This window comes from Pipistrellus kuhlii, unplaced genomic scaffold, assembly GCF_014108245.1.
Source record: "Pipistrellus kuhlii isolate mPipKuh1 unplaced genomic scaffold, mPipKuh1.p scaffold_m20_p_14, whole genome shotgun sequence".
Taxonomy (NCBI): Eukaryota; Metazoa; Chordata; class Mammalia; order Chiroptera; family Vespertilionidae; genus Pipistrellus; species Pipistrellus kuhlii.
In genome coordinates, this window is record NW_023425449.1 from 252,436 (window position 1) to 280,000 (window position 27,565).

General features: G+C 68.8%; 4 protein-coding genes across 5 annotated transcripts in view; 3 read left to right on the forward strand and 1 right to left on the reverse strand.

Annotated features, from left to right (window-relative positions):
- Nucleotides 1-6,634: 6,634 nt before the first annotated feature.
- LOC118718613 (cytochrome P450 11B1, mitochondrial-like) lies at nt 6,635-11,157 on the reverse strand. 2 transcript variants are annotated; one of them, XM_045581241.1, is made up of 9 exons: nt 10,517-11,157; nt 10,155-10,310; nt 9,735-9,934; nt 9,309-9,512; nt 8,920-9,074; nt 7,535-7,701; nt 7,220-7,298; nt 6,948-7,142; nt 6,635-6,837 (listed from the first exon to the last, which is right to left on the reverse strand). In XM_045581241.1, exons 1-9 carry the CDS (start codon nt 10,750-10,752, stop codon nt 6,742-6,744), a joined length of 1,488 nt encoding a protein of 495 aa, XP_045437197.1. In that variant the 5' UTR covers nt 10,753-11,157; the 3' UTR covers nt 6,635-6,741. The 2 variants fall into 2 exon arrangements, with proteins under 2 accessions (XP_045437197.1, XP_036293361.1); XM_036437468.2 differs by having other exon boundaries at nt 6,635-6,855.
- A 3,317-nt stretch (nt 11,158-14,474) lies between these two features.
- Nucleotides 14,475-16,613, forward strand: LOC123652328. The gene is made up of 4 exons (XM_045581585.1): nt 14,475-14,895; nt 15,261-15,356; nt 15,732-15,833; nt 16,183-16,613. Exons 1-4 carry the CDS (start codon nt 14,475-14,477, stop codon nt 16,611-16,613), a joined length of 1,050 nt encoding a protein of 349 aa, XP_045437541.1.
- A 1,854-nt stretch (nt 16,614-18,467) lies between these two features.
- Nucleotides 18,468-21,102, forward strand: GML (glycosylphosphatidylinositol anchored molecule like). The gene is made up of 3 exons (XM_036437398.2): nt 18,468-18,570; nt 18,996-19,103; nt 20,731-21,102. The coding sequence occupies exons 1-3, from the start codon at nt 18,468-18,470 to the stop codon at nt 21,027-21,029; spliced, it is 510 nt and encodes a 169-aa protein (XP_036293291.1). The 3' UTR covers nt 21,030-21,102.
- A 4,986-nt stretch (nt 21,103-26,088) lies between these two features.
- The window catches only part of LOC118718546 (lymphocyte antigen 6D-like), a 5,124-nt gene continuing 3,647 nt past the window's right edge, over nt 26,089-27,565 (forward strand). The window contains exon 1 of the mRNA XM_036437399.2: nt 26,089-26,252. Coding sequence (XP_036293292.1) covers nt 26,201-26,252 — 52 coding nt within the window. The 5' untranslated portion in view covers nt 26,089-26,200. The remainder of the gene's footprint in view (nt 26,253-27,565) is intronic.

Genomic DNA, 27,565 nt, shown 5'->3' on the forward strand with positions numbered 1-27,565 from the left:
TCCAGGCGGGTCTCGCAGGCGGGGCGGATGGCGGGGCGGATGGCGGGGCGGATGGCGGGGCGGAGCCGGGGTCCGGACCGGGGGCGGGGCCGGGCGGGAGCGGATGGGGCGGGGGCGGGGCCCGGGGCGGAGGGGACGCTGGTCCTGACCCCACTGGCGGGTCCCGCCGAGCCCGGGCTGCGGGAGGCGCCCCGTGCGCGCGGGCGGAGGACCCACAGGCGGGAGAGTGCTCGTGTGTGTGTGTGTGTGTGTGTGTGTGTGCGCGCGCGCGTGTGGAATTGTGTGCGTGTGCTCATGTGTGCGTGTGCTCCTGTGTGTGCGTGTGCTCGTGTGTGTGCGTGTGCGTGTGGGAGTGTGTGCGTGTGCTCCTGTGTGGGAGTGTGTGCGTGTGCTCCTGTGTGTGCGTGTGCGTGTGTGTGTGCTCGTGTGTGCGTGTGCTCGTGTGTGCTCGTGTGGGAGTGTGCCTGCGGAGCTCTGGGCTGCGGGCAGCTCCTTGCTGGTCTGTGAGGTCAGGGAAAGGCGGCTGGGACTCCTCGGGCTGGTCCTCGGAGGCTGAAGCCCAGGCTTGTGTGCCCTGGGCTGTCCCCAGCCAGGGGTGGGGACACCGGTGGTTCCAGAGCCCAAGGACACGGCGTCAGCAGGACTGGGGTCTGGGCAGGGCTGCCTCCACCGGTCCCAGCAGGGCCTGCGCATCTATCCGGAGCTCGGGCTTGTCCTGAGGGGTGACATCGCCGTTCCTCCGAGGGGCGCTCTGGGGCCCTGCTGGGGGCCTCCCCCAGACATCAGCCCGGAGGCCGCGACATGCGTGTGTCCAGCAGGCAGAGCCTGGCCTGCAGCGGGAGCTCAGCAGACACAGGGTGAAGGCCCCATGGCTGTGCCTCCCACAAGACAGGCCCCCCGCGGCCTTCGGGACCCTCAGCATCCGAGCGGCCCTCGCACCCGCCCAGGGTCCCTGCTGTGGGTCCCGCCCGGCCGCCGGCCTGGCTCAGGGTGGGGCGCCGGCTTAGGAGCCTGGAGGTCACAGTTCACTTCCTGGTCAGGGCCCGGGCCCGGGTTGCAGGCTCCATCCCCAGCGCCCATGCTTCTCTCTCATCACTGATGCAGCTCTCTCTCCCTTCCTCTCCGAAGTCAATAAAGAAAAAGAGAAAGTGCCCGACTGCCCACGGCCGAGCCCCCGGTCTGTGTGACGCCAGCCCCCAGCAGCCTGTGGAGCCGTTCGGAAAATCGGGGGGGGGGGGGCAGGTGGCCCGGCCGCCCGTCTGAGAGGGCGGCTGTTGTGGCCACGTTAGCTGCTGGTCCCGCTGTGAGCCTGTGGCCTCCCTGTCCACACAGACCTTGGCCTGTGACCTGTGCTCCGGCGGCATACGCCCCCGCGTCCCCAGCGCCCAGGCCAGCACCTGCTCTGCCTCCTGTCCGGCCGCCCACCTGCTGGGGCGGCCCCGCTGTCGCCGGGCCTCAGGGAGGCAGGTCTGAGCCTGCCTGGCCCTCCGGAATGTGCGGGGGCGGTTGGTTGCCTGGGTCTCTGCTGGAAACATGGGCGGCAGGCATCGGGGTGCGGCCTGGGCGGGAGCCAGCGGTGGTCCTGGCAGAGCCCAGCACTCCGGGGCCCCTGAGGCGGGGCGTTTCGGGGTGAGGAGGGTCCAGAGCAGAATCCCATCTCCCGGGGCCGGAGCACCACCCCCAGGGCCGAGGGGGCCTGGCGGGCAGTGCCCTGTGGGCGTGGCCCTGTTGCTGGGTTGCTGTTGGTTGTCTGCCTTGGAGGTCTGGGTTGCTCTGTGGTCAGCACCTGGGGCTTTAGCCTCTGTCATCGGGCCAGTTCCGCCGAGGACGTGCCCTCCGAGTGACCTTCCACAGGCTGAAGATGCCCAGGACGCGCAGCAGGGGCCGTGCCCACCATCCCTCCGGGCCCCAGGGTGCTAACCAGGAGGCAGCACACCCTCTCCCGTGCCCTGTGCTCCAGGGCCCGCCCCTCCTGCCACGAAGCCCCTGGCACTGCCCCGCTGTGAACACTGCCCAGCCTGTACGAGGAGCTCAGGAAGTGACTGGACAAGCACACTTACACGGAAGTACAGCTCCAGAGGTGGTGCTGTGGGACTGAGAATTCATTACTACTTTTAAAATATATTTTTATTGATTTCAGAGAGGAAGGGAGAGAAACGTCAATGATAAGAATCATGGGCATGCGCCATCGAACTGGGGACCCTTCCGTCCGCAGGATCACGCGCTATCCACGAAGCCAAACTGCCCAGGGCCCCAAGTCCTCCATTCTTGCGTCTCGGCCATGCAGTGGCCCTGCAGTCCCACCTCGCACCCAGCTCTGCGCCCTCCCGGGTCCCGCGGGCCCTGGGGCTTCCTCCACGCCCTCCGGAGGGCCCAGGAGGCCCGGTGAGCGCCCTCCCGCCGGCCCTGTCCCTGGTGCTGGTCCCCCGCGGCGTCCCTCGCGCGCCCTCTCGTGGCCGAGGCGCGCGCCGCACAGTGAAGCGGCTCCGCTCCAGGTCCGGGCCGCTCGGCCGGCGGGGCCTCGGGTTCCGGTTCCATGGGCGACCCCGCGGTGGCGGCCCGTGCGGCTGCGGCTCTAACTCCCGTCCCTGGGGGTCGCGGGCCCTCCCGGTCCTGGCTGCGCTTGGAGCCCTCTGGGGAGGTGCGCCCCGCGGGCCCACATGGGAGATCGGGCCTCGCCAGCCCGTCCCCGCCCTTGGAGGTGCCGGGCACCCCGCCCGGAGGGGGAGGCTGCGGGGGCGGCCAGGGCCCTGGCTGTGCGGGCCGAGTTCCCGTTCTCTCCCAGGAACTGTCTCCCTTCCGGGCAGGTTCCATTTCTCCCCTGGAGCCTCTCGGGGGGCGGCCCGGGAAGGGGTGCCTGCCCAGGCCCTCCAGGTGTGTGAGCTGGGTGCCCCGGAGGCCCAGGCCTCACCTCCCGCCTCTGCACGGCGCGCTCGGGCTCCGAGGGGCGGGGCCGCGGCGGGGCGGGGCCTCAGGGCGAGAGAGGGGCGGGGCCTCGGGGCGGGGGAGGGGCGGGGCCGTTCGGGGAAATGGAAACTGGCGAGCTGCCAGGGTCTTGAAACGGAGGCTCGGTCCTGCGGCTCCATTGGCGAAGCACCGCCTCCCTACACACGTGCTGCCCACGGCACCCCCTCCCCCCGCGGGCACCCCTCAAATTGCATACGGCCTCACCCATGCACTGTGCTCCCTGACTCCCTGCCAGGCGTGACCGGAGTGACCAGAGCGACCAGAGCGACCACAGTGACCAGAGTGACCAGGAGTGATCAGTGACCAGAAGTGACCAGAGCGACCAGAGCGACCAGGAGTGACCAGAGTGGCCAGAGCGACCAGAGCGACCACAGTGACCAGAGTGTCCAGGAGTGATCAGTGACCAGAGCGACCACAGTGACCAGAGTGACCAGCCGCCGGCGGGGAGGGCGGTGAAGCCCGGGGCACAGAAAGCCCGCGGGGCAGGCCGGGGGACCCTGCCCGCTGGGAGCAGGTCAGCGGGCAGCACCACGTCTGGGACAGACCGGAAGGCGCACCGGGACCGGTCGGCCCGCGCTCTGGAGGCCGTGGCTGGGCGGCTGTGCCCCGGCCCTCCGATTGGGGCTGCAGCCCCTGGAGGCCAGGCGCTGGTATTGACCGACACACCGGTGACCACCCCGGCCAAGCACGGCTGTGACGGTGACGCCGCGGGGTGAGCGGAGCCTGGGCGGCGGGCGGACCCCAGGGGGCGGGGTGAGCAGGCGGTGCCGGATCCGGGGTGACTTCCTGCCTCACCCTAACACGGTGATGGTAGCACCGAGGAAGCTGCGAGGCGGATAAACACTGGACTGATTTTGAAACTTCTTTGTGTGAACTGACTTCAAAAAGGAAAGTTAAAAATGTCAAAGCAGTGTGAAATGGGGGTGGGGCACCCTTCCCCCCACATCCTCCCCCTGCACCCCACCCCACAGGGTGCGGTGTGTGGTGTCACGGGTCTCTCATGGTGGTGGGGCAGACAGGAAAGGGGGTGCTGGGCAGACAGGAAAGCGGGTGCTGGGCAGACGCAGGAGTGGGTGCTGGGCAGACACAGGAGGGGGTGCGGGGCAGACGCAGGAGGGGGTGCTGGGCAGACGCAGGAGGGGGTGCTGGGCAGACACAGGAGGGGGGTGCTGGGCAGACGCAGGAGGGGGTGCTGGAAGACAGGAAAGGGGGTGCTGGGCAGACAGGAAGGGGGTGCTGGGCAGACACAGGAGGGGGTGCTGGGCAGACGCAGGAGGGGGTGCTGGGCAGACGCAGGAGGGGGTCCTGGAAGACAGGAAAGGGGGCGCTGAGCAGACGCACGAGGGGGTTCTGGGCAGACAGGAAAGGGGGTGCTGGGAAGACACAGGAGCGGGTGCTGGGGCTCCCAGCTTTCCTGGCTCCGGGCCCTGCACTCCTCACAGCCGGGGCATGGGAAGGGGCGCAGGGAGGAGAGGTGTGGGGAGGAGGGGCGCGGGGAGGAGCACCCTTTGTCTGGGTTTGGGGCTGCGTCTCCCTTTCAGCTCGGTGGTGAGAGGACCTGAGGGGTCCCTGGTCCACTCTGCTCCCACCTCCCAGAAGAAAACGGTGTGGGAGCCGGGTCCCGTCCCAGCGGCCCTGGAGGGGGCAGGGGTCCGTCCCAGCGGGCCCTGGAGGGGGCAGGGTCCCGTCCCAGCGGCCCTGGAGGGGGGCAGGGTCTGGTCCCAGCGGCCCTGGAGGGGGCAGGGTCCCGTCCCAGCAGCCCTGGAGGGGGGCAGGGTCCCGTCCCAGCGGCCCTGGAGGGGGCCAGGGGTCCGTCCCAGCGGGCCCTGGAGGGGGGCAGGGTCCGGTCCCAGCGGCTCTGGAGGGGGCCAGGGGTCCGTCCCAGCGGGCCCTGGAGGGGGCAGGGTCCGGTCCCAGCGGCCCTGGAGGGGGGCAGGGGTCCCGTCTAGCGGCCCTGGAGGGGGGCAGGGGTCCCGTCCCAGCGGCCCTGGAGGGGTGAGGCCGGCAGCGTGGGTTCTCGGCTTCACGCAGGAACGTGCTCAGGACATGGGCCAGGTGGTTCTGACCAGAGGTTTATTGACGCTGGGACAGTGGGAGGGAGAGGAAGCCGCGGGCGAGGGGGCATCTGCCCTGCAGGAAGGTGACAAGACGGAAGGGCCCAGGCAGGGCTGCCCCACCCTGCCAAGTCAGAGAGGAGCAGTGTGGGAGGCAGGTTGGGGTGAGCCCGGACAGCTGCCCCCCAGGTTTTGAGTCTGTGGGGACCTTAGGGCTTTGGGGAGAGAGTGGAAATATGGGCGAGGGAGACGGCTGGGGCTCTAGGGAGGGGAGGGGAGGGGAGGGGCGCCCGCTGGCCACCCCGCCCTCGGCTGCGGGAGCCGGGGTGGTCTCGGAGGGTCTTGCCAGAACCTCTCCAGCTTCCCCGTGTTGCTGGCCTAGCCCCGTGGGACTGACTGCCAGGCTTGCCAGCACGGTGACCCCCCTCCCCCGCTCCCAGCTGCTCAAAACCTCTCCCGCCCACGAGGCCAGGGCCCCAATCCTGAGGGCTCAGTGCGAAGGGGCAGCCGGCACTGCAGACGGAGGACTTCATTAAAGGGAGCACAGGGGCCCTAGCTGGTGTGGCTCAGTGGATAGGGCATTGGCCTGCGGACTGAAGGATCCTGGGTTTCAGGGTCAGACCCAGTAGGGGGCGTGCAGGAGGCAGTTGATCAATGATTCTCTCTCATCGTTGATGATCCTATCTCACTCCTCTCTGAAATCAATACAAACATATTTTTTAAAAGGGAGCACGTGGCTGTGCTGCCCCACCCCCTCTTCCAGAAGCTTCTCTGTAGTCACCCTGATGGCGGCCGGGGGTTGGCGGTCTTGCTCTCAGGGTATCATTGGCCAAGATGTCCCATTGGGCCCTCGGTGGTCCACCCAGCCCCGCAGAGGGTGGCGGGGCGGAGGGCCCGTGGCTGAGAACAGGCGGTGGGCGCACGGCGGCCCTGCTCCAGGCTCAGCTCTAAGCCAGAGCGCGGGCAAGGAGTGCGTGTGTGACGGGGCCTCGAGCAGGCCGGACCACGCTGTCGGTCCTCGCAGGGAAAGAGCAGGGCTGGACGGGGAGGCGAGGCACAGAGTCCGAGGCCCCGTGGGTGGACACGCGGGGAGCTGGAGCCGGTCCTGGGTGCCGGGGTGGGGCTCAAGGCCCTCGGAGGACGTTCCTCGCAGGGGAAGGCGCCGGGGGACCGGCACATGGTCCTGGCCTGCAACCAAGACTCACCCCAGCCCTGCCCGAACTCCGAGGGCTGGCTGTCCGCTGGTGCAGGCGCTGGGCAGGCGCTGGACAGGCGCTGGGCAGGCGCTGGGCAGGTGCTGGCTGGGCAGGCGCTGGGCAGGTGCTGGCTGGGCAGGCGCTGGGCAGGCGCTGGGCAGGTGCTGGCTGGGCAGGCGCTGGGCAGGTGCTGGCTGGGCAGGCGCTGGGCAGGCGCTGGGCAGGTGCTGGCTGGGCAGGCGCTGGGCAGGCGCTGGGCAGGTGCTGGGCAGGTGCTGGCTGGGCAGGCGCTGGGCAGGTGCTGGCTGGGCAGGCGCTGGGCAGGTGCTGGCTGGGCAGGTGCTGGCTGGGCAGGTGCTGGCTGGGCAGGCGCTGGGCAGGTGCTGGCTGGGCAGGCACTCGGCAGGTGCTGGGCAGGTGCTGGCTGGAGGTGTGGCTCAGGGAGCAGGCCTGGCGGAAGCAGGCGGGGCCTGGGGGCGGGCAGGGGAGCTGGAGGCGCCACGGGGAGGGGTGCAGCGGGGGGACTAACTGAGGGCCCGGAAGGTCAGCAGCGGGATGACGGACGGCATCAGGACGAACCGGTAGACCATCTTGATATCCTCTTGCGTGAGCGTGTCCACCTGGAAGTGTTTCAGCACCTAGGACAGAGGCGGACCCCCGGAGGCCGGTCAGTCCCATGTCCCCGCCCACCGGCCCCGCCCCTCCGCCCGGCCCCGCCCCGGCCGCTCACGTGGTGCAGCAGCAGCAGCATCTCCATCTCGGCCAGGCGCCGGCCCAGGCACTGTCGGGGGCCGAAGCCGAAGGCCAGGTGGGGCAGCCTGGCGCCGGAGCCGCGGTGCAGCCAGCGCTGCGGCTGGTAGAGCTCGGGCCTCACGAACACGGCGGGGTTTCGGCCCAGGTGGTAGAGCTGCACCGTGATCAGCGTCTGCAGGCAGCGGAGGGAGGTCAGCAGGTGGGGCGCAGGTCCCTGCTTGGCCTGGGGAAGGACGGGGCCTCGCTCACCCCTGCCGGGATGTGGTAGTTCTGCAGGACCAAGTCCGAGTCCACCTGCCGGTCCACAGAGATGCCCACGGGGTACAGCCTGTGGACAGGGCAGCAGCAGCTCGTAATGGGCCAGGGCCCCTCCTCCTCCGCCAGGGCCCGCCCTCGCAGGTCCCTTTGGGACTGGGACCTGCGGCCCCTCCTGAGCTCAGCCCAAACTGCTCCCCAGCCTCAGCGTCTGCAGTGAGGCCCGGGGGACCGGGAGCCCTGTCCCTGAGGGCCGGGCCGGGGTGCACCCTCGGGCAGAGCTGTGCGGGCCGCCTCGGGCGCACCCACCTCAGGGTCTCCTTGAGCGCGGCCCGCAGCAGGGGCAGCTGGGCCACGGCCCTCTGGGGGTTCTCGGAGATGGCGGCCTCAGCCTGCAGGCTCTCCTGACGCAGGGCCTGCTGCACCTCGGGGTTGCGCGCCAGCTCGAAGAGGGTCATCAGCAAGGGGTAGGCCGTCTGCGGGAGCGGGGAGCCGGCTCAGACTCGGCGCAGGCTGTGCCTCGGCCCGGGCCCCCTCCCCGGGCAGGTGTCTCAGACCAGGGTGTGCCTGCTGAGAGCAGGATGGAGCCCAGGGCACCGACCCTGCAGGCAGGACCTTAGAACCCACCCCCTCTGCTTTCCCTGAGCCCCAGCCCCCGGGAGACCGGCCCTGCCACCTTTGGGGGCTCCCACCCCAGGGGCTCCCCCTCGCCATCTATTTGGGGTGGTGCCTGGGGCAGCTCTTCCCCATGGGCCGTTCCCATGTGCAGGGAGAGGCACCCCAGCCCAGCCTGAGACCTACGGACGGATGCTCTCCTAATCTCATCACCATGGCAACATGCCCTGCATCTCCGGACACACGGCAGTGACCTGTCCGTGCTGCGCCCTGTGGCCAATGGGGCCTTGTTCGTTACTGGGGGACCCATGCTCCAGGCAGCCTGCAAGGCGATGAGGCCTGGCACTGAGCCCTGCCTTGCAGTGGCCCTGACCTCTGCCCTTATCTGCCCCCCACTCAGCCTCGCTGCCTCCCCTTGCTGCCTGCTGCCCCCGCAGGCCTGGCTAGTTGCTGGGTGGTTGTTCCACATTCAGCCCGAAGTCCTGCCCCCAGGAAGCCTGCTGGAGCCGCTGAGGTGCATCCCCTGGCTCGCTCGCACTGAGGGCATCTTGGCTTCTGGTCGGGGAGGGTCTTGCCACGGACCTGAGCCTCAGCATCCGGGTGCCAGGCCCAGAGCGCTGCCAGGCCGAGTGGCCTGAGAGGCTGGGGGGAGGCTGGGCCTGGAGGCAGGAGGCATTGGCTGGCTGCTCGCTCTGGCCCGCCTGCCCCCCACGCGGCTGCCATCTGCTCTCTCCCCGGTCAGCGGGAGCCGTGCTGCCCTGCCTGCCACCAGCTGCCGCCTCCATGGGATCTTTAAGACCGAATGCCCTCGTCCCCGCAGGGCCCTGGCGGCCGGCCTGGCTGTGCCCTCTTGCTGGCCCCCGATGGTCTGCATGGGGTCCCTCTGCAGGCTGCCGGAGCCTGGGCCCCTCCAGTGACAGCACACCCGCCCTGCGAGGCCACTCCGTGTGCCTCCCCTCCAAGCTCATTCCCCAGGCGGAGCAGAAGACGGAGCTGCGGCCGCCTAGCCAGGGGGGGGGCCGAGGGCACTTTGGGGAGCCCGGGCCCAGGTGCTGCGGGCCGGGCGGGGCTGGCCTGACCGTGTCCACGCTGCCGGCCGTGAGGTCGATGGAGCTGGCCTTGATGGCGTCCAGCGTCATGTCCGCGTGCAGGAGCAGCTCGGCCACCACGCCGCTGTAGTGCTGGGGGCGCCCGAGCGCCAGCTCCTGGTAGATCTTCTTGATGGAGCTGTTGGCTGTGGACACAGAGCCTCCTGCGTCAGCCAGTCACCCTCTGCCTGGCTCTCTGCCACGGTCCCGGGGCCTCTGTGAGCCTCAGTTCCCTTCTCTGACTGAGGCCCCGGGTCCCAGCCATGCAGCCCACCTGGCTCCTCCCTCCCCCTCCCCTTGGCTCACCCCTCCCTGTCCCCTCCCTCTGGCTCACCCCTCCCTGTCCCCCTCCCCCTCCCCTCCCCCCCCTCCCCGCTCACCGTACTGGAAGATGCAGTCCCAGGCCTCGAAGTGCTCCTTCCACACCTGGGGGCTCGTCCAGCGGGACAGGCTCCGGGGCATGAACATGAGCCGCATGGTGGACTCCAGCATGGCCTGCAGCGCACGGATGAAGTCCAGGCTGGCCCGGCTGGGGCTCTGGCTGAGGAGGCCCAGCCTTTCTCCGAAAAGGACCAAGTTGCTGGCTGTGGAGGAGGGGCCGCTGAGGGCATGGCAGCCCAGGGCCTCACTGCGGCCTCTGCCCGCCCTCCAGGCCCCCGGCCCCTGCCCCTGGCCCTGCCCCTGGCCCCTGACTGCCAGCTCCTGCCCCCTGACTGCTGGCTCCTGGCCTCTGCCCCTCAGCCCCCTGCCCCTGGTCCCTGTGCCCCGGCCCCCTGGCCTCTGCCCCCGCCCGGCCGGAGACCCACCCTCCAGGGTGTAGTAGAAGATGCTGGGCTGGATGTCCAGGGTGAGGCTCCCGCGGGCGTTCTGCTGCACCTTGGCCATGAGGGCCCCGCAGAAGTCCCTGGCCACCCGGTCCACCATGGGCACGAACTTGTGGACGGCCTGCGGCGACATCACGTCCGGGTTCAGCCGCAGGCGGTCCGAGCGCCAGGCCGGCCCGTTCCTGTGGGGCAGAGAGCGGGCTTCAGGGCACCCGCCAGCAGCAGGCCCCGTTGCCCTCCTCCTCCTCTCCACGGGGGCAGGGGCCCTTCCACAGGCTCAGTCAGGGCGCCCGTGGGCTGTGCCCTGATCCCAGCCTGGCCCGGGGCCACGCTCCCCTCGCCGTGGGCCTGTGGCTCCTGTCCCCTCCGCTCAGCCCTGCCCCCCCCCCCCCCCGCCCTCACAGCAAGAACACGCCGTGCTTGTGGCCGCGCTGCCGCCGGTGGGCCAGCCAGGGCTCCAGGACCATCCTGCGGGGCTGGCGGCCCTCCGCCTGCTTCAGCTTCTCCACGTCCTCGGGCAGCGTCAGGCACACCATGTGCCTCCCGCCCACGTCGTACCTGGGACAGAGGCAGAGCCGTGTGGCCGCGTCCTGGGCCACAGGAGACCTCCCCTCCCCTCCCCTCCCCTCCCCTCCCCTCCCAGCCTCCGAGGGGCAGCCCTCCTGCCGGCCCCTCTGGACGTCAGGACGAGCGGGCAGGGTGCTGCCCCCAGGCCCAGCCCGCCTCCGGAGGGCGCAGAGCCCAGGCGGGATGGGGGCGCTCACCGGAAAATGGGCCCCAGCTCCTGGAAGGCCTGCTGCATCTGCAGGTGCAGGTCCTCCGAGCCCTCCCTCCAGACGCGCAGCACCCGCAGCCACCTGCTGCCCGGGCACCGGGGCATGGCCTCGAAGGGCAGCGCTGCCCTGGGGGCCGCAGCCGCGCTGGTGCCCAGTGCCCGTGCCCAGCGCAGGGGCTGCTGGGGCCCTGCCATCGTCACGGCCGCCCTGGCCCGGAATGCCATGCCTGGCTCCCTCCGCCCCTCGCCCTACCCTCTTATCTCGCTCAGAGGCCTGACTCTCTGATGGCGTCATGGGAGAAAGTGTCCCTGGGCCAGGCCAGGGTGCCCGGGAAGGGGTCAGGGCTGGGGGGTCCCCCAAAGGAGAGGGATGAGGTGGGCAGGCGCCTTGTCCGGGTCCATGCAGCCTGCTGTGGGGTGGTGGGTGCCCCGGGCAGGTGCGGGGTCGGGCTGGGGGCTGGATCAGGCTGGGCTAGACCAGGCCTCACGCCCCCCACCTTGAAGGGAGCAAGATGGATGGGCTCCTTATCTTATCAGATGAGAGAGGGGCCTTGGGTATTTTTATCTCATTCCAGGAGGCGGGGCTGAGCTGTCCTTCTCTTTCTGACTGAGTGGCTACAGGGAGTGAGACAGCGCTGGCAAGGGTCCCTCCCAGGGGGACTTCCCGCCCCAGGCAGTTAGGGGACCCAAAGGTGGCACGGGGGTGGCACAGGGACCTGTCCGTCTGGTCCATGAGGGCACTCCCCAGGCTGAGGAGGAGACAGCTTGCGTTGGACGTGCCGCCCCAAGGCTGCGGCGGTGCCACACCTGCTTGCTCACCCTGAGCGGGCTCTCAGGGGCCAGGCCTCGGGGGCAGATGGAGTGGCGGTGGGCTCCCCACTCTCCTGGGGCCGTCCGAGCAGGCGCACCGCGGAGCGGGCCCGGGCAGGGTACGGTGGCCGGGCAGCGCTCCCACAAAGTGGGTCTCGCCATCGCTGTTCCCATTTTCAGACAAGGAGATGGAGGCCTAGGGCTTCTGTGACCTCCCGAGGTTCCCAGAGCTGTGCCTCCCAGCCTGACCCTGATTTGGGACTGGAGCAGGGCCATGGGGCCTCGGCTCAGGCTCCAGAGGAAGGACGGAGGGCCACACTCCCAGGGCTGTTTTGTTTTCCCCCTAAATATAATTTACTAGAGGCCTGGTGCACGAAATTTCTGCATGGTAGGATCTCTAGGTCTGGCTGGCCATCAGGGCTGATCAGCCCGGCAACTGGCTGGGCGATCAGGCCCTCCCACTGGCACCCGCCTTGGCTGGCTTGGGCCTGTGGGCTGGGGGTAGTTCCTGCATTGAGCATCTGCCCCCTGGTGGTCAGTGCTTGTCATAGTGACCGGTTGTTCCACCATTTGATTGATTTGCATATTAGGCTTTTATTATTACAGATTGATTTCAGAGAGGAAGGGAGAGGGAGAGAGAGAAACACCAATGATTAGGGAAAACCTTCCACCGGCTGCCTCCTGCATGCCCCACCCTGGGGATTGAGCCCACAACCCAGCCATGTGCCCTGACCCAGAACTGAACTGTGACCTGCTGGCTCCTGGCAGTGTTCCCTTTTTCCCTGCTCGGAGCTGCCCAAGGACTCTTCCTCTGGCGATGAGTCAGGCCGTGCCAAGGCCCCTTCGGACAGGGGAGACGGATGGTGTACCTCAGCGCCGTGGTGACGGCCGTCCTTGGGCAGGGACGCGGGGCGGCCTGACCTTGGCCAGCAGGTGCAGCGGCCCTGCCCCCACCGGATGCCCCTCCTGCTGCCCGCCCTGCCCGAGTGCCCTCCACCCCCACCCTCTGGTCCCCTGCTCTGCTCTTGGGCTTTGGGGGATGTAGACATGTGCCCCTCTTTGATGTCCACAGACACAGCCCCAGGAAAGCTGGGCCGAGCCTGTGCCCGCCCGCAGGAGCTGACCTGGGCGCCCCCTGCAGGCTGTGAGAGCCGAGGAGAAAGAGGAGGTGTGAAGCAGCCGGCAGGAAAGACACAGCTACGTACGTGGAGCGAGGAGCACGAGGCTAGGCCTTCGGAAGGGAACAGGAACTCAGACTTTGGGGTCAGGAAGGGCTGGCACTCCTCCCCGCTCCCCCCACGCACAGGAAACAGGGAGCGGGCCTCAGGCAGAGGGAGGAGGATCCCAGGTGAGAGGAGAAAGGAAGTCAGAACACAGGGGCCAAAGCAGAGGCTGATAAACTAGTCAACACTGACCGTCTTCAATAACATCTTGTGGGACTGACACACACAACAGACATAATTAACAAAACAAAAACGGTGTCACCGAGAACAGAAATCTGGGACCCAAAGACTTACAGAGCCCGGCAACAACATGCCCCGCCCACAATCCTGCGGTGCCCACAGACACAGGGACAGAGCTCCCGGGAGCCCTGCAGGGCGAGGCCTGGGGTCCCCTGTTGTCCCCAGAGCCCATCAACGCCCAAAATGGAGGGCAAGAGGGTGTGCCCCGGGGCCTCAGCCAACAGGAGCCCGCGCTCCGGGGCCAGAACCCGCCGTCAGGGCGGTGTCCCCCGAGGGGCCAGGGGAGGGGCTCCTGGTGCTCCTGGCTCCCGGCCGCATCCTTCAGTCTTCACATGGACCCTCCTTCTCCTGCATGTTCACGTGCGCACTCCCGGCCGATCATGTGGCCCCGGCCCTGTTCCTGGGTGCAGGTGAATCACCCACAGCCCGTGCGGAGCACAAGGCGGGCAGGGGCTTCCTGGAGGGCACACAGCCCAGAGGCAGAGCCGCAGAGGGAACAGGGGCCGCCCCGCCTGCGTCTTCCTGACCTGTGACCTCTGGGTAAGACGTGGATTGGGGTCTGCAAACCGGCCAGCTGACCCCCTGCCCGGGCCGCCTCCACATCCCTGATGCCACCCACCTCCGCGGCAGCACCTCTCACCCCGGGGCCCCGCGGCGCCCAGCACCCTCAGCCCCTGCAGCCCCGGGACCCGCCGAGCCCGGCCCCCCGGCCCCCCGGCCCAGTCCCCCAGGTCCGGCCTGCAGCCCGGGCCCTCACACCGCCTTGGGCAGGGGGGTGCGGACCCAGGGGGCATCCGCCTCGGCATGGCTCCGTCCAGCTCCTGGAGGTCCGGCCGCGCAGTGCGGCCGCCGCGGGGACAGCTGTGGCGCCCCTGCCCGCCGCCCTCCCCGCGGAAGGGGGTCCGGCTGTGGCTCCGCCTCGGCGGCGGCGACGCTGCGCCCTCTGCCGGCCGGCCCGTTCCTGCAGGCGGTAGAGCCGTCCCCGCGGGCGCCAGGCCGCTTCCAGGCGGGTCAGAGCCAGGCCGGCCTCCCGCAGCCCGACCGGCCGAGCGGGCCTGGGGCCGGGGGCTCTGCCGGAGCCGTGTGGCCGCGCCGCCGCAGAGGTGCGGGGGGCAGAGGCGGAAGGCTGCGGAGGGGAGCGCCGGCCTCGCCGCCTCCGGGGCGCCCCCCGCGGGGCAGGCGGTGCGGCTCCCGCTGGGGGAGGAGCGCGCCGCCCGGAGCCGGGCTCCTGCGGGACACGGAGCGCCGGCGCCCGGGAGGCTGTGTCCGTGGCCCCCGCCGTCCGCCCGGGACGCCGCCCGGTGACCGCACAGCCCGGCGGCCCCGCCCCTCCCCCCCCCCCCCCCGCCCGATCGGACCCATCCCGGCCCGGTCCCTGCTGGAGGGAACGAAGGATGCTCGAACCCGGAACCGCAGCGCCGCAGGGCCTGCTGGGAGGGCGTGGGCTGGGTCAGGGTGTTGCTGTTTCCATTGATCCCGGGCCCCGGGCCCCGGGCTGCCTCCTCCCACACCGGCCCAGCCCGCAGCCCAGGCGGGTGCCCTCGAACCGGGACCGAACCGGGCCCTCCCGCCCGCAGGCCGCGCAGGAGGCCTGCTGACCCGGCGGTGAGGCCTGTTCTCCAGGGGAGCCCGGCATCTTTGGGTCTTTTGTCACCGCGGGAGCATGAACGGACCATGTCACTGTCCCCTGCCCTTCTGGAACCTTCTCTCCCCCCAGCGCCTGCCCTTCTGGAACCTTCTGCCCCCCCACCCCCAGTGCCTGCCCTTCTAGAACCTGCTCTCCCCCAGCACCTGCCCTCTGGGACCTGCTGGAACCTTCTGCCCGCCCAGCACCTGTCCTTCTGGAACCTTCTGCCCGCCCAGCGCCTGCCCTTCTGGAAGCTTCTGCCCGCCCAGCGCCTGCCCTTCTGGAAGCTTCTGCCCGCCCAGCGCCTGCCCTTCTGGAACCTTGGCCCTCGCCGGCGGGTGCCAGGCCTGGCGCTGAGCGCGGGGCCTTCTGGGAGCGCATCCTGGGGCGGCCTCAGGCCCAGCGGCTCCTGCGGCGCATGCGCAGCTTCTGGAAGGTTCGGCTTCGAGGTTCAGGCGCCACAGGGACCAGGCAGGTGCGGACGGAGACCGGGGTGCGGCGGCTCCCCAGTCCCGGCCCCAGGCCCCGCTGCAGGGAAGGGGTGCTCGCTGAGGAACATTCCAGAAGGAGCCCAGCGCCTCATGCTGCAGGGACCTCGGCGCCCAGGGGGTGACCCGCGGTGGGCGGGCACAGTCGAAGGGCGGGGAAGGGGGCGGGAGGAGCGGGGGCGGGGCGGGGCGGGGCGGTCCCCGCTGGGCGTTGGGATGGACACAGGCCCAGGCGGGCCCACGGGGCTGTCGGGGGAGGAGCAGGAGGGCGGGCCCTGCGTCCAAGGCAACACGCTTTGATGGACACCTGGTGCCGAGCTGACCGACAGCCCTGCTTCTGTCCAGGGCCAGCTCCGCGCGAGATGACGGTCCTCCTGGCCTTCCTCCTGGCCGTGGGCCTGCCGTGGGTGGAGACCAACGTCACCGAGATCGGGAGGCAAGGTGGGTCCTGCGGGACCCAGCCCCGGCGCAGAGCCGGAACCAGGGCTGGGCCCACCGCAGGAGGAGGTTCCGGGCGGTGGGCGGTGGGCGGTGGGTGGGCCGAAGGGGCAGACTCCAGAGCTGGGGTCTCTGTTCCCGGAGCAGCAGGATGTGGACGCCAGGTGTGTGTGTGTGTGTGGGGGGGTCCTGGGTGAGGTGTGGGGTCCATGCCTGGGTCTGTGCCTGCTGTGTGTGTGGGTGTGGAGGAGGGAGACACACCCTGTGGGCGCGAGGGAAGCCTCAGAAAGACCAGGAACTCAGCCAGATGCTCTGTGGGGTGTGGGAAGGCTGGGCCCCCTGGAGGAGGGGGGTATCCCACCCTCTTCTTCCTTCCAGGTGGCCTTATGTGCCACGTCTGCGAGGAATTCTACAGTTTGTCTTGCACCAAACCCACCAGTTGTGAAACCGACGATACATTTTGTGTGACTGTCATCGTGAGTAAGTTGCGCTGACCCTGAGCAGCACGGTGTGAGCTGGGAGGTCCATTTACTGGGGGATTTTCCCAGCTGAACGTGTGTTCACCGGTGCTGGCGAAGGTCCAGACCAGCCACACCAGCCTGGCAGCGAGCGGCTCCCTGGAGGCCAGCTCCGCCCTGGGCGCTGGCTCGGCTTGTCCGGGGTCCCTGGCTCCCATGCGCTTGTGTGTGGTCACGGAGGTCTGAGCAGCCCTGTGGAGGCTACGCCGCCTGCGCACTCGACAGAGCCCCAGGCCAGGCGTGCGGCATAGACACCAGCCACACGCTCAGCCACGCAGGCCTGTCCCTCGTCCTGCCCGCGGAGGACTGAGGGCGCCGGAGGCTCAGGGCGGGCAGACCCGTGCGCAGCGGTGCCCCTGCGCCCATGCAGCGGCTGCTGCTGTCTGCTCCCTCAGGGATGCTGGTGCGTTTCTTCTACGTGTCCCGGCAGTGCACCAGGTCCTGCCCGACGATCAGGTCCATCGACAAGCAGGTGGAGCCCTACAAGTCCTACGTCCTCCTGCAGCCGACGCCGTTCCTCTACGCCTCCTGCTGCAACACGCCCCTGTGCAACACCGACAGCCCGTTCATCAACGACACCGAGTGGAAATACTACCGCAAGGCGGGGGGCGCCCGCGCCCTGCGCTGCGGCTGTGCCGGGCCGGTGCTGCTCCTGGCACTCGCCGCCATGTCCCTGGGCCTCAGAGGGCCCTGCGTGCAGGGCCAGCCGGGTGGGCCCTCCATGGGGGAGCTGTGGCATTAAACTATGTTCCCTGATGGACGTGTGGCTGGCTCTGAGGGGCGCTGGGATGGGAGGTGGGGGGCCGGGGCCGGCCCGCCGTCTGCACTCAGCTGTGTTCACAAAGGGGGGCCAGCTTGTGGGGACGGTGATGACAGGGACACACATCACCAGCCAGTCAGGATGCAATATGGGAAGTAGGAAGAAAAAAGGAGACATTCTGTTTATTCCTTTCTACTTTTAAAAAATACGTTCTTTATTGATTTTTTAGAGGAAGTGAGGGAGAGAGAGGCTGACACATGGTTGTCCCTGGAGCAGTGACCAGCTGCCTCCTATACGCCCCCTACTGGTGCCTGTCTGAAGTGAAGCCTTGTCACCTATGGCCAGCAGCCTCTCTCCCACCTCCCAGGGCTGCAGTAAGGGGGCTGGAGTCCCACCGTGGAGAGGAGCTTCTGGCTATGCCCTCTGGGGTTCACAGGTTCAGTGAATGGGGAGGAGGGACCCCTCGCGTGGAGCGGGTGAAGCCTGGGGCCCTGTCTGAGGAGGGAGACTGCGGCTGCTCCTCCTGAGCTCCTCCTCCTGTCCCCGAGACACAGCAGTGCCCCTGCACGGACCTGGACTTGCCCCCACGGCACCAGCGTGCGGACCCCCACCCCCCGCCTCGTCCCCCCGCACCTCCGGCAGGTGGACGCGTTGGGGCCCACGCTGTGCACACCTTTACGGTGCGCCATGGAAGAGGCCGGAGGTCAGGCTCCAGGCGGGCGGAGCAGGTGCCCCTGCCTGGGGTGCACTCAGTGGGGCAGGCGGTCTGGAGCCTCCCAGAAAGCCTCTGGCCCCAGAAGGAGGCAGGTGGGGCAGGCAGAGGGGTGTTCTGTGCCGTCCCTGAGTCACTCCTGAGCCCTCAGTCTCTCGGGGGGACAGGCGCAGCCCCTGTGGTGGGCCAGCAGTCCCGGGCGGGGCGCATTTGTGGCCTCTGTTCTCCTCCCTGTGCTCACCCCTGCCCGCAGCCACCGCTCACACGCGTGGGCTGGGAGCAGCCCTGGGGCTGGGGCGGCCGGCGGGCGCTGCTGGAGGCGGAGCACAGAGACCGGCCCGGCAGGGCGTCTCCATCGGGAGCGGGGAGGGCGAGGGAGGGCGAGGGAGAGGCGCCATCGCAGAAAAGGACTGCCGTGGGCAGGATAACGGTGCCTGGGACAGGCTGCGGCAGAGACGTGCTCACCACTGGGCGACCCCAGGGGAGCAAGTGACCCGCGGGAGGAGGGCAATGGGTGATCATGTCAAATCAGCGGAGGGAGAGCCCCCCCGGCCCGGCCGTGGCCCAGAAACACCCACATCCCAGGGGAGCGGGCGGAGGAGGGCGCGGCTGCCCACCGGGAGCGCGGGTGCAGGCGCGGGGGCTTCTGGGAGCGCTGGCGCCCTGGGGGCGGGGTCTCCAGAGGCCCCACTGGCTCCCGTCGTGCTTCGCGCAGCTTCTTGAAGGTTCTGCTTCACTCTCGTGACAGTTGGGCCAGTGCAGAAGGCTCTAGAAGGCTGGGGCTTCGGGAGACGGTTCCGTAAGGTCAGGGAGGTTTGGGGGGAGGGACTCTAGAACTTCGGGGTGCTGGGGGGACAGGGTTCTAGAAGGGCAGGAGCTTTGGGGGCGTGGTTCCAAAGGGCTGGGAGCTTGGGGTAGAAGGGAGACATGGAAGGTTCCAGAAGGTCTGGGAGCAACGTGGGTGGGGCCGCAGACCCAGACCTCAGCCTCGGCTCAGGGTTCGGTCCTGGGGGGCAGCCCTGGGGCTTGGGCCTGGGCATAGGGGCACCCCGCCTGCCCAGCGCCAGCCCCGCCCCTGCCCGCCCACCTGCGCCCTGGCCTCCCCGCAGGTCCGTGGTGCCGCGATGCTGCTGCTGCTGCTGTGCACCCTGCTCCTGGCCAGGCTGCCGCATTCGCTTTCGCAGGAGGACGAGGAGGAGGAGGAGGATAAGAGGAAGCCTCAAAAGTGTGAGTGCCAGGGCCCCCAGGGACCAGGTCCTGGGAAGGTTGGGGTGCAGGTCCCCCCTCTTCACCAGCCGGGGACCCTGGTCCCCGAGCCACGAGGGGCCCAGGAGGATGGGGGGAAGGCCTTGGTCTGGAGCCGCGCCCTGGAAACCTGGGGCTCCTGCTGCTGGCAGGCAGCAGGGGTGCTGGGTCCAGCGAGCTCTGGGGGTCCTGGCCCCTGAGGGGGCCGCACCCGCAGAGCAGAGGCGTCCACCACCACGGGGGCTCCGTGGCCTGCCTCCGGGGACCGGTGCGGCTCCCGGTGGCCTTGGCTGCTGGGCAGGGAGCTGGTGCTGCCGGCCTCGCAGCCCCCCAGCTGGGCCTTGCGCACCTGGTCATCCAGGCCGGAGGGGCGGGGGGGAGCAGCCCTGAGGGCCCTCTCTTCTCAGTCACCTACAGACTGAAATGCTTCGAGTGTGCGACCATCAACACCTTCCAGTGCCCGGAGATTAAGGAGTGCCTGTACGAGATCCGGCGCTGCATGACCATCTCCATCCGTGAGTGCCCGCCCCTGGGGCGGCGCCGGCGGCTGCTCTGCCCGCCCCCAGAGCCGCGTGCTGGGAGGGCGGCTGGCAGTGGACGAGGCTCCCAGGGTGCCCAGCGGCTGGCAGCGAGGCCTCCGCCTGTGCCCCCTGCGGCCCGGCGGTTCCTCCTGCTGCCGGCCGAGGAGTGGCGCCCTGGCCTCCGGGGACAGTGCCTGCCGCAGAGGAGGCCAGGCGGGGCAGAGCAGACCGGCCTTGCAGGCGCTTCTCCTGCCCTGCGTCCCTGCCCGCTCCCGCTGGCCAGTGCACCTGTTCTCGGTGAGGATGGAGCACATGGAACGGGCCCGTCAGTGTGGCCGTGACCAGGTCCCTCACCGCGGGCCCAGGAGGTGCTGCGGTGCCGAGGGGAGTGACCGGCCCGCGGGTGGACTGGACGTTCTTTGTCAGCCAAGAATTCCATCCAGGGCCTGGCCAGTGTAGTTCAGTGGTTGGGCATCGTCCCAGGCCTGGAAAGGTTGCTTTCTAGTTCCTGCCCAGGGCACACTCCTGGGTCGGCTCGGCCCCCATGCGGGTGTGCAGGGGGCAGCGGGAGGTGGTCTCTTCATCGCTGTTTTGCTCTCTCCCTCTCCTGGCCTCTCTGAAAAAGTCAATTTAAAATTTAAAATAAAAGAATTCTAACAATGTAGCGACATTTGGGTGAGGGTGTGGGCACGGCATAGCCCATGAGCGTGAGGGTGAGGGTGAGGGAGAGGGTGAGGGAAAGGGTGAGGGAGAGGGAGAGGGTGAGGGTGAGGGAGAGGGAGAGGGAGAGGGAGAGGGTGAGGGAGAGGGAGAGGGTGAGGGTGAGGGAGAGGGTGAGGGAGAGGGTGAGGGAGAGGGTGAGGGAGAGGGTGAGGGTGAGGGAGAGGGAGAGGGTGAGGGTGAGGGTGAGGGTGAGGGTGAGGGTGAGGGAGAGGGTGAGGGAGAGGGTGAGGGAGAGGGAGAGGGAGAGGGGGAGGGAGAGGGCGAGGGTGAGGGAGAGGGTGAGGGAGAGGGTGAGGGTGAGGGTGAGGGTGAGGGTGAGGGTGAGGGAGAGGGTGAGGGTGAGGGTGAGGGTGAGGGTGAGGGTGAGGGTGAGGGTGAGGGAGAGGGAGAGGGGGAGGGAGAGGAGAGGGAGAGGTGAGGTGAGGTGAGGGTGAGGTGAGGTGAGGGTGAGGATGAGGGTGAGGGAGAGGGTGAGGGAGAGGGTGAGGGTGAGGGTGAGGGAGAGGGAGAGGGAGAGGGAGAGGGTGAGGGAGAGGGTGAGGGAGAGGGTGAGGGAGAGGGTGAGGGAGAGGGTGAGGGTGAGGGTGAGGGAGAGGGTGAGGGAGAGGGTGAGGGTGAGGGAGAGGGTGAGGGAGAGGGTGAGGGTGAGGGAGAGGGTGAGGGAGAGGGAGAGGGTGAGGGAGAGGGAGAGGGAGAGGGTGAGGGTGAGGGAGAGGGTGAGGGAGAGGGTGAGGGAGAGGGAGAGGGAGAGGGTGAGGCTGAGGGAGAGGGTGAGGGTGAGGCTGAGGGAGAGGGTGAGGGTGAGGCTCACAGTGAGGGAGAGGGTGAGGGTGAGGGTGAGTGTGCCTGGTGTTCACGTGAAAGCGGGAGCAGTGGTTCTGTCCGGGTTCCTTTTCAGGCCTGAACTCCCGGGAAATACTCGTGTACAAGAACTGCACCAACAACTGCACGTTCGTGTACCCGTCCGAGGAGCCGCCCGAGGCCCCCAGGGTCCTGAGGACCAACAGCTTCTACTGGGTGTACTGCTGCGGAGCCATGAACTGCAACGTGGGGGGGCCCACCAACCTGGAGCGGGACATCCTCCCGGACCTGACCATCGAGGAGGACCTGCAGGGCGCCGTGGGCCCGGGCGGCGGGCCGCTCTGGGGCGTCCTCCTGAGCTGCGCCTCCCTCCTGCTCAGCGGCGCCCTGACCTGAGGGTCCTGGCCTCTGTGCTGGGCCCCGCCTCCCCTCCCCCTTCCTCAGAGCAAGTCCACGCCCCTGTGCTGTCAGGTGGGCCCCGCTGGCCAGTCCCCATTCTAACAAGGCTCAGGCGAATAAAGAGCTTCTGCTGGCGCTGCCCCTGGGGCTCATTTGTGGGCTGTGCTGATGGCGTCCTTCCTGGCACCGCCGCCCGCCCGCGGGCCACAAAGCCGCGTGGTTCCAGGGAGGCGTCTGGAGCGGAGCCAGCTGCCCGGAGCTCCGCCCTCGGCCCTCGCTGGCCTGCAGGGCTGGGCTGGGCGGCCAAGCAGAGCTGTGCCTGGTGCCCAGGGCCCTGCCATAGGGACGGCCCAGCGTTCCTGTGAGTCACCAGGCTCTGCAGGAACTGGTCATCTTCCCCCGTGACAGCCGAGGAGGGCGAGGGACCCCAAAGCCGGCCGCGATGGCCTGGAAATCAGGGAGTCCGGCGTTGCTGGCGTGGGGCTCTGGCAGGCGAGTCAGGAGAGGCCTGCCGCCTGCTCCCGCCGGTTCCCGGGTGGCGGTGATGGCTGATCTGGGCGTCTGACTGGGCGGGCTCCGTGCTGTGGCTGTTCACAGCGAGCCGCCATCACTCCCCCGCAGGACACTTCACCCACAGAGAACCTGCATCACGTTCCCCAGCCGCAGGCTGAGCGGCTCAGCAGGCTCCCAGGAGCCGCGTCTGCGGACGAGGCTGGAGAGGATGATGGAGGGGAAGCTCCGATCCCAGCGGGACCAGCCGGGAGGGCTCCCGTGGAGATGGCGCCGCCCAGTCCCCTGAGGCGGTCTCCACCCCTGGCCCTGACGCCCGCGCAGCCTCTCCCGGTGGGTGAGGGTCCGGCAGGAGGCAGAGTGAATGGGGAGGAGGGACCCCTCGCGTGGAGCGGGTGAAGCCTGGGAGCCTGTCTGAGGAGGGAGACGGCGGCTGCTCCTCCTGAGCCCTCCTCCTGTCCCGGAGACACAGCAGTGCCCCTGCACGGACCTGGACTTGCCCCCACGTCACCAGCGTGCGGACCCCCCCCCCCCCCCGCCTCGTCCTCCCGCACCTCGGGCAGGTGGACGCATTGGGGCGCTCCTGGAGTTAGGATTTAGGGTGTGGGGCCCCTCTTCTCTAAGGCGATGCTCGGCTCCCAGGCCCGAGGGCCACAGCGTGGAGGGGCGGCTGTCCCGGTCACCCTGCTCAGTGCACAGGGAGGTGAGCAGTGACCGTTCGGAGTCTCTGGCCCAGAGACGCTCCGAGGGCCTCTGGCCGGCGTCTCCGAGCGGGACGTTGCCAGGGTTCGTGAGGCCAGTTGAGGGATGGTTCTGGAGGAGGGGGCACGCTGCAGGGGCTGCGCGCCCCTAGCGGCCGGGCCGGGCACTGCCGCGCGCTGTCCTTAAAGGGGGTGGTGAGCGGACGCGACCCAGCGGCTAGAGTAGGGGTGTCGAACTCAATCAGAGAAGGGGCCAAAATCTAAAATCCAGCCTAAATCGCGGGCCGAATGGTTTACTGAACAGTCATAAACTGTCATTGTGATGGAAACGCAGCGGAGTGCAGTGATGACAGCGCGGTGCGGGCCACATTGCAAGGCCTGGCGGGACGGATTTGGCCCGCGGGCCTTGTGTTTGACACATGTGGGCTAGAGGGAAGGTGGAGGCGGCAGAGACTGTGGTAAACGGCAGACACCCAAGGCCTGGGGGACCTCCTACAATCAGGTCGAACGTAAACCAGGGAAGCGTCATTCAAAATCGACCGACCGGCCCCAGTGGCTCCAAGGCTGGGCGTCGACCTATGGGGTCACGGTTCGATTGCCGCTCAGGGCGCACGCCCCGCGGCTGGCTCCAGCCCCGTGAGGTGTGTGCAGGCGGCAGCTGACCCATGGTTCTCTCCCGTCACGGATGCTCCTATTCCTCCCTCCCGCTCCCTTCCTCTCTGAAGTTAATGAAAATAGACTTACACTAAGATGGACCCCGAGCCCCATGGGGATCCCTGCACGGGCCCTGGCAGGCAGAGGCGGCTGCATCGGGGGAGTTCCTCCTCGTCAGCCGCCCGGGGGCCGGGACACCCAGCCCTCCTGTTCCCTCCGGCCCCTCCCACCTCCTCCTTTTCTCCGTCCAGTCCCGCTGTCTGCAGGACGCTGGGGCCAGCATGCGGCTTGTGCCGGATCGCAGTCCTCTGCTGTTCCCCAGGCCCCGCATTCCACTGGCCTGCCCCGTCCCCCTGCGGCCCGGCCGCTGGGACAACCCGGTGTAACCAGTTTGCCGCCACCTCGGTCCCGGGAAGTACCGGCTGCCCACGCGCAGGAGCACGCGCGTCCTGCATCCTGGCTTCTTGTTGCCCAGACAGCCACCCCCGGAGACCCCGAGAAAATTACCGCCGCTCTCCTCCCTCACCCGGGGCCGCCTCCCAGGGGCCCGGAGGGAAGCGGGCGGCGGCTCCTGGGCGGGTGGGCGCACTCAGAGGCCACCCCCGGCGGCACGGCGAGGCGGCACGCTCCCAGCGGCAGGGGGCGGGCAGGGGCCAGGCGGGGCAGGACAACTCCCAGCCACCCTGCTGCTCAGGCCCCTGGCTTCCCACCGGCTGGACACCGACAGGCCCTGGAGACGTGCTCTGTCCTGAGCAGGCAGGCACTCTGTCCCCTGCACTCTGGCCACAGTCTGAGACTAGGACAGTTCCCATGGCCAAGCTCAGGCTTCACAGGAGACCTGGGCAGAGCTGTGTGTCCAGGGTCAGGGTCAGGGTGACCAGGGTCAGGGTCAGTGTGACCAGGTCCAGGGCTCAGTGTGACCGGGGTCAGACTCAGTGTGACCAGGGTCAGGCTCAGTGTGACCAGGGTCAGGGTCAGGGTGACCAGGGTCAAGGGTCAGGCTCAGTGTGACCAGGGTCAGGCTCAGTGTGACCAGGCCCAGGGCTCAGTGTGACCAGGGTCAGGCTCAGGGTGACCAGGGTCAGGGTCAGGGTGACCAGGGTCAGGGTCAGGGTCAGTGTGACCAGGGTCAGGGTGACCAGGGTCAGGGTCAGGGTCAGGGTGACCAGGGTCAGGGTCAGGGTGACCAGGGTCAGGGTCAAGGTCTCTCAATGGAGGGACGAAGCTCCTCTGGGCTGGCAGGACCCCAGCCCCGGCCGCAGCCCAGCCACCCCCCCCCCGCCCGTTTCCTCCCCCGCTGCCCTGAACACCCCTGGGCTCCCGCCAGCCACAGGCCAGAGTCTGGGCTCCGCCGGTGAGCACCAGCCTGCGGCAGGCGAGGAGCAGATGCCTGGCTCCTTCGGGGCGGTGGGGCCTCCGCGGGGCTGCAGTCTGTGCCCCCAAGTGCTCACAGCCCGGCCGGGTGGCCCTCGTGAACAGCGAGCGTGGCCTCTGGACCAAAGGCCCCGGGTTCGATTCAGTTGCAGCTCCTCCCGGCCCGGGGCTGGTCTGGGCACGTGCAGGAGGCAGCTCCTCTCACGTGGATGCTTCTGTCTCTCCCCCCCCCCCCCCTCCCTCAGGGTCGGCGGGAAGTGCCGCGGGAGGAGGAGGACAAAGGGCGGAGAAGGCTCAGGCTCCTCAGGCGCCCACATTCCCCACGGAGACCCAGCAGCAGACACGCTGCGCCTGCCTGCGGAACGCCAGCCGCCTGGCCCCGGGAGGGTGTGGGGACCCCGTCGCCTGGCTTGGCGGGTCCTCCTGTCCCGGGGCTCCCCCTCTGCCCTCAGGGTCTCCCCTCCTCACCCCAACTTCACCGCGCACAGGCCCCGGGGCGACGCCTGACTGGCCTCTGGGAACCGGCTCTCCCACGCTGCTCGGCCCCCTCACTCCCAGGCCCGTCCCTGCCGGGACTCGCCTTCCTGGGAACGGGCAGGGAGTGCCCAGCAGGAAGGCTGCAGAATGTTCCTGGCCCTGGGCACCACCTGCCCCTCCCTGCGGCCTCGGAGCAGGGCCCAGGGCCGCCCGCGCCCGCATTCCACACAACGGCCCCAGCCATGTGCCCCTCCCTTTTTAAAGATGTTCTGTCGATCCGGAAGGAAGGGGAGAGGGAGCCCGGGACCGCCGCCTCCTGCCGCCCCCACGGGGGTCGAGCTCACAGCCCACACGTGCGGACGGGGAATCGAACCTCGGCCTTCTGGTTTGTAGAGGCAGAGCCAGGAGTGTCCTCAGATCTGGGCAGGGGGCTGGGGCGGGTCCGGGGAGACCCGGCCTGGGCCCAGGACGGCTGCAGGCGGGGCCCCAGGCTTGGAGGGCAGGGGGAGGGGGAGGTGGGCAGGAGGGGTGAATGGCGTGGATGTCACAGGGTCCTCAGAGCCAGGCCTGGAGGTGGACAGCAGGGACCACGTGCCGGCTGGAGTGCTGGGCCCCTCAGAGCGACCGCCGCGGCACCCCGAGGAGGCCGCTGGAATGCAGGGTCTCAGGCCAGCACTGACCAGGGCCCTGAGCAGCCACACCGAAGGTCCAGACACGGGTCCAAAGCCGACTTTCAGCTCCGCGTGCCTCAGTTTCCCCACTGCCCCGCCTGTCCAGGGCTGTGTCCTGAAGACCAGACCCCAGGCAGGGCCATGTCCCCCGGCCCCCCAGAGTGAGCTGCACCCCACAGACCGCTGTCCCTGTGCCTGCTTAAAAAAAAAAATAATATATATATATATATATATATATATATATATATATATACACACACACACATATATATATACACACACACATATGTATGTGTGTGTGTGTATATATATATATATATATATATATATATATATATAGTTATTATTTATTCAGAGAGGAAGGAGAGGGAGAGAGAGGAAAGGCAAGAGAGAAACGTCAATGGTGACAGACAATCATGGGTCGGCTGCCTCCTGTACGACCCCACTGGGGAGCGGGCCTGATTGGGGATCGAACCCTGACCTGGTTCATAGGTCGACGCCAAACCACTGAGGCCCGCCAGCCGGGCTGTGCGTGGTTCTTGCTCCCCAGCCCGGCCTGGGGCAGCTGGCCGTGCAGGAGCGAGGACCCCCAGGCTCAGGGCGGAGGGCGGCGAGGGCCCATGGCCTCGGGGAGCACGCGGGGGCTGGGGGCGGGGACAGCGCGCCCCAGGCCGGCGGCCGCTCCCCTCGCTCATCCCCGGTAAATTACTGGGTCCGCCGGCGGCCGCGGTATAAAGCCGCCCGCACACTGGCGCCCCGTCCCTGCCGCGGACGCCCCACCATGAGGCCAGCGCTGGTGCTCCTGCTTCTGGCTGTGCTGTGCGCCGGCGCGGGTAAGGCCGCCCGCAGTGCCGGGCAGTGCCGGACGGCAGGGCCGGGGCGGGGGCTGGCAGCGCCGGGGGGCCTGAGGCCAGGGCCCCGCGCTGCTCCCGGCCTCGGGGTCCCCTGGGCCCTGTTTCTGGTCAGCTCGGTCCTTGTCCTGGGGGAGCAGGGAGATGGGGGCCTGCGGACCCCGGGCTGGCCGGGCCTGGGGCTCAGGGGCGTCTGAGGGGCCTGTTTCCCGAGGGCAAAGGGGGTTCCTGGGAGGCGGGACTCTCGGGCTAAAGCCCGGAGAGCGAGGGTGCTGGCCTCTCAGCCCAGCCGGGCCCCGTGAGCAGGCCGGGGCACGGAAACGGAACCGAGGCCTGGGGAGGGGGGTGGCTCAGCTGGTGATTATCAGCCTGATAATTACCCCCCAGAGCTAATTACCCCCCACTCAGGGCTAATTACCCCCCCCTAGCCTGGGCGTGGGGCCGATGAGCCTCCTGAGTGCCTGCCCCAGGCGGGGGTGGGGGGGTGGAAATGGGGGTGGCCACTCAGGGAGCTGGAGGCAGGCGGAGGGCAAGGCCGGGGGTGTGGGCCACCCCAGACGTCGGAGGAGCCAGGCACCCCGCCCGCCCCGCAGCCCCAGGCACCACACAGAGACTCCGCTGCCTCTTTTAACACACAAATATTTTACACTTTCTTTTTCAAATTTATTTTTTTTATTGATTTCAGACAGGAAGGGAGCGGGAGAGAGAGATAGAAACAACAATGATGAGAGAGAATCATTGATCGGCTGCCTCCTGCACGCTCCCCCCTGGGGATGGAGCCCAAAACCTGGGCATGTGCCCTGACCGAGAATCGAACCGGGGACCCTTCAGTCCGCAGGCCGATGCTCTGACCACTGAGCCACACCAGCTAGGGTGAGGCCTATTCTTCTTGGAGGTCCCAGGACCCTGGCCTGGGGAGCAGGGCCTCTGAGCTGGGGGTGAGGGGGCGCTGAGCTCACCTCCTGCTGGACCGGGGTCCAGCCACCTGCGCCCCCCACACTCCACAGGGGAAAGGGGCTCCGACATCGGTGGGTCCAGCCGGGGGAGGCGCCAGCCCCCAGGTCAGAGCGGGCCGCCTCACCCTGCAGGACCGGCACAGGCAGCCCTCGTGAGAACCCCCCAGGCACCTGGCTGCCTCCGGAGCCCTGGCCACAGGCCCTCCTCCCTCAGCACAGGCCCCACTGCGACCGGCTCCTGCTCCCCATCTGCGCCCCTGCCCGGCACAGCTCTGGGGTCCCCCGGCCTGGTCCCCGCCCTGCACTGCTCCCCGAGGGCCGCTCCGCAGATAGCACGCA

Coding starts and splice junctions, on each gene's coding strand:
- LOC123652328 (XM_045581585.1), top strand. CDS start 14,475: ATGTCACTGTCCCCTGCCCTTCTGGAACCTTCTCTCCCCCCAGCGCCT. Junction 14,896..15,260: donor GGTTCAGGCGCCACAGGGAC/CAGGCAGGTGCG, acceptor GCTTCTGTCCAG/GGCCAGCTCCGCGCGAGATG. Junction 15,834..16,182: donor TTGTGTGACTGTCATCGTGA/GTAAGTTGCGCT, acceptor CGGAGGACTGAG/GGCGCCGGAGGCTCAGGGCG.
- GML (XM_036437398.2), top strand. CDS start 18,468: ATGCTGCTGCTGCTGCTGTGCACCCTGCTCCTGGCCAGGCTGCCGCAT. Junction 18,571..18,995: donor TAAGAGGAAGCCTCAAAAGT/GTGAGTGCCAGG, acceptor CTCTCTTCTCAG/TCACCTACAGACTGAAATGC. Junction 19,104..20,730: donor CTGCATGACCATCTCCATCC/GTGAGTGCCCGC, acceptor GTTCCTTTTCAG/GCCTGAACTCCCGGGAAATA.
- LOC118718613 (XM_036437468.2), bottom strand. CDS start 10,752: ATGGCATTCCGGGCCAGGGCGGCCGTGACGATGGCAGGGCCCCAGCAG. Junction 9,075..9,308: donor GGACTGCATCTTCCAGTACG/GTGAGCGGGGAG, acceptor CTGTGTCCACAG/CCAACAGCTCCATCAAGAAG. Junction 6,856..6,947: donor TGCTGCTGCTGCTGCACCAC/GTGAGCGGCCGG, acceptor CCTCTGTCCTAG/GTGCTGAAACACTTCCAGGT.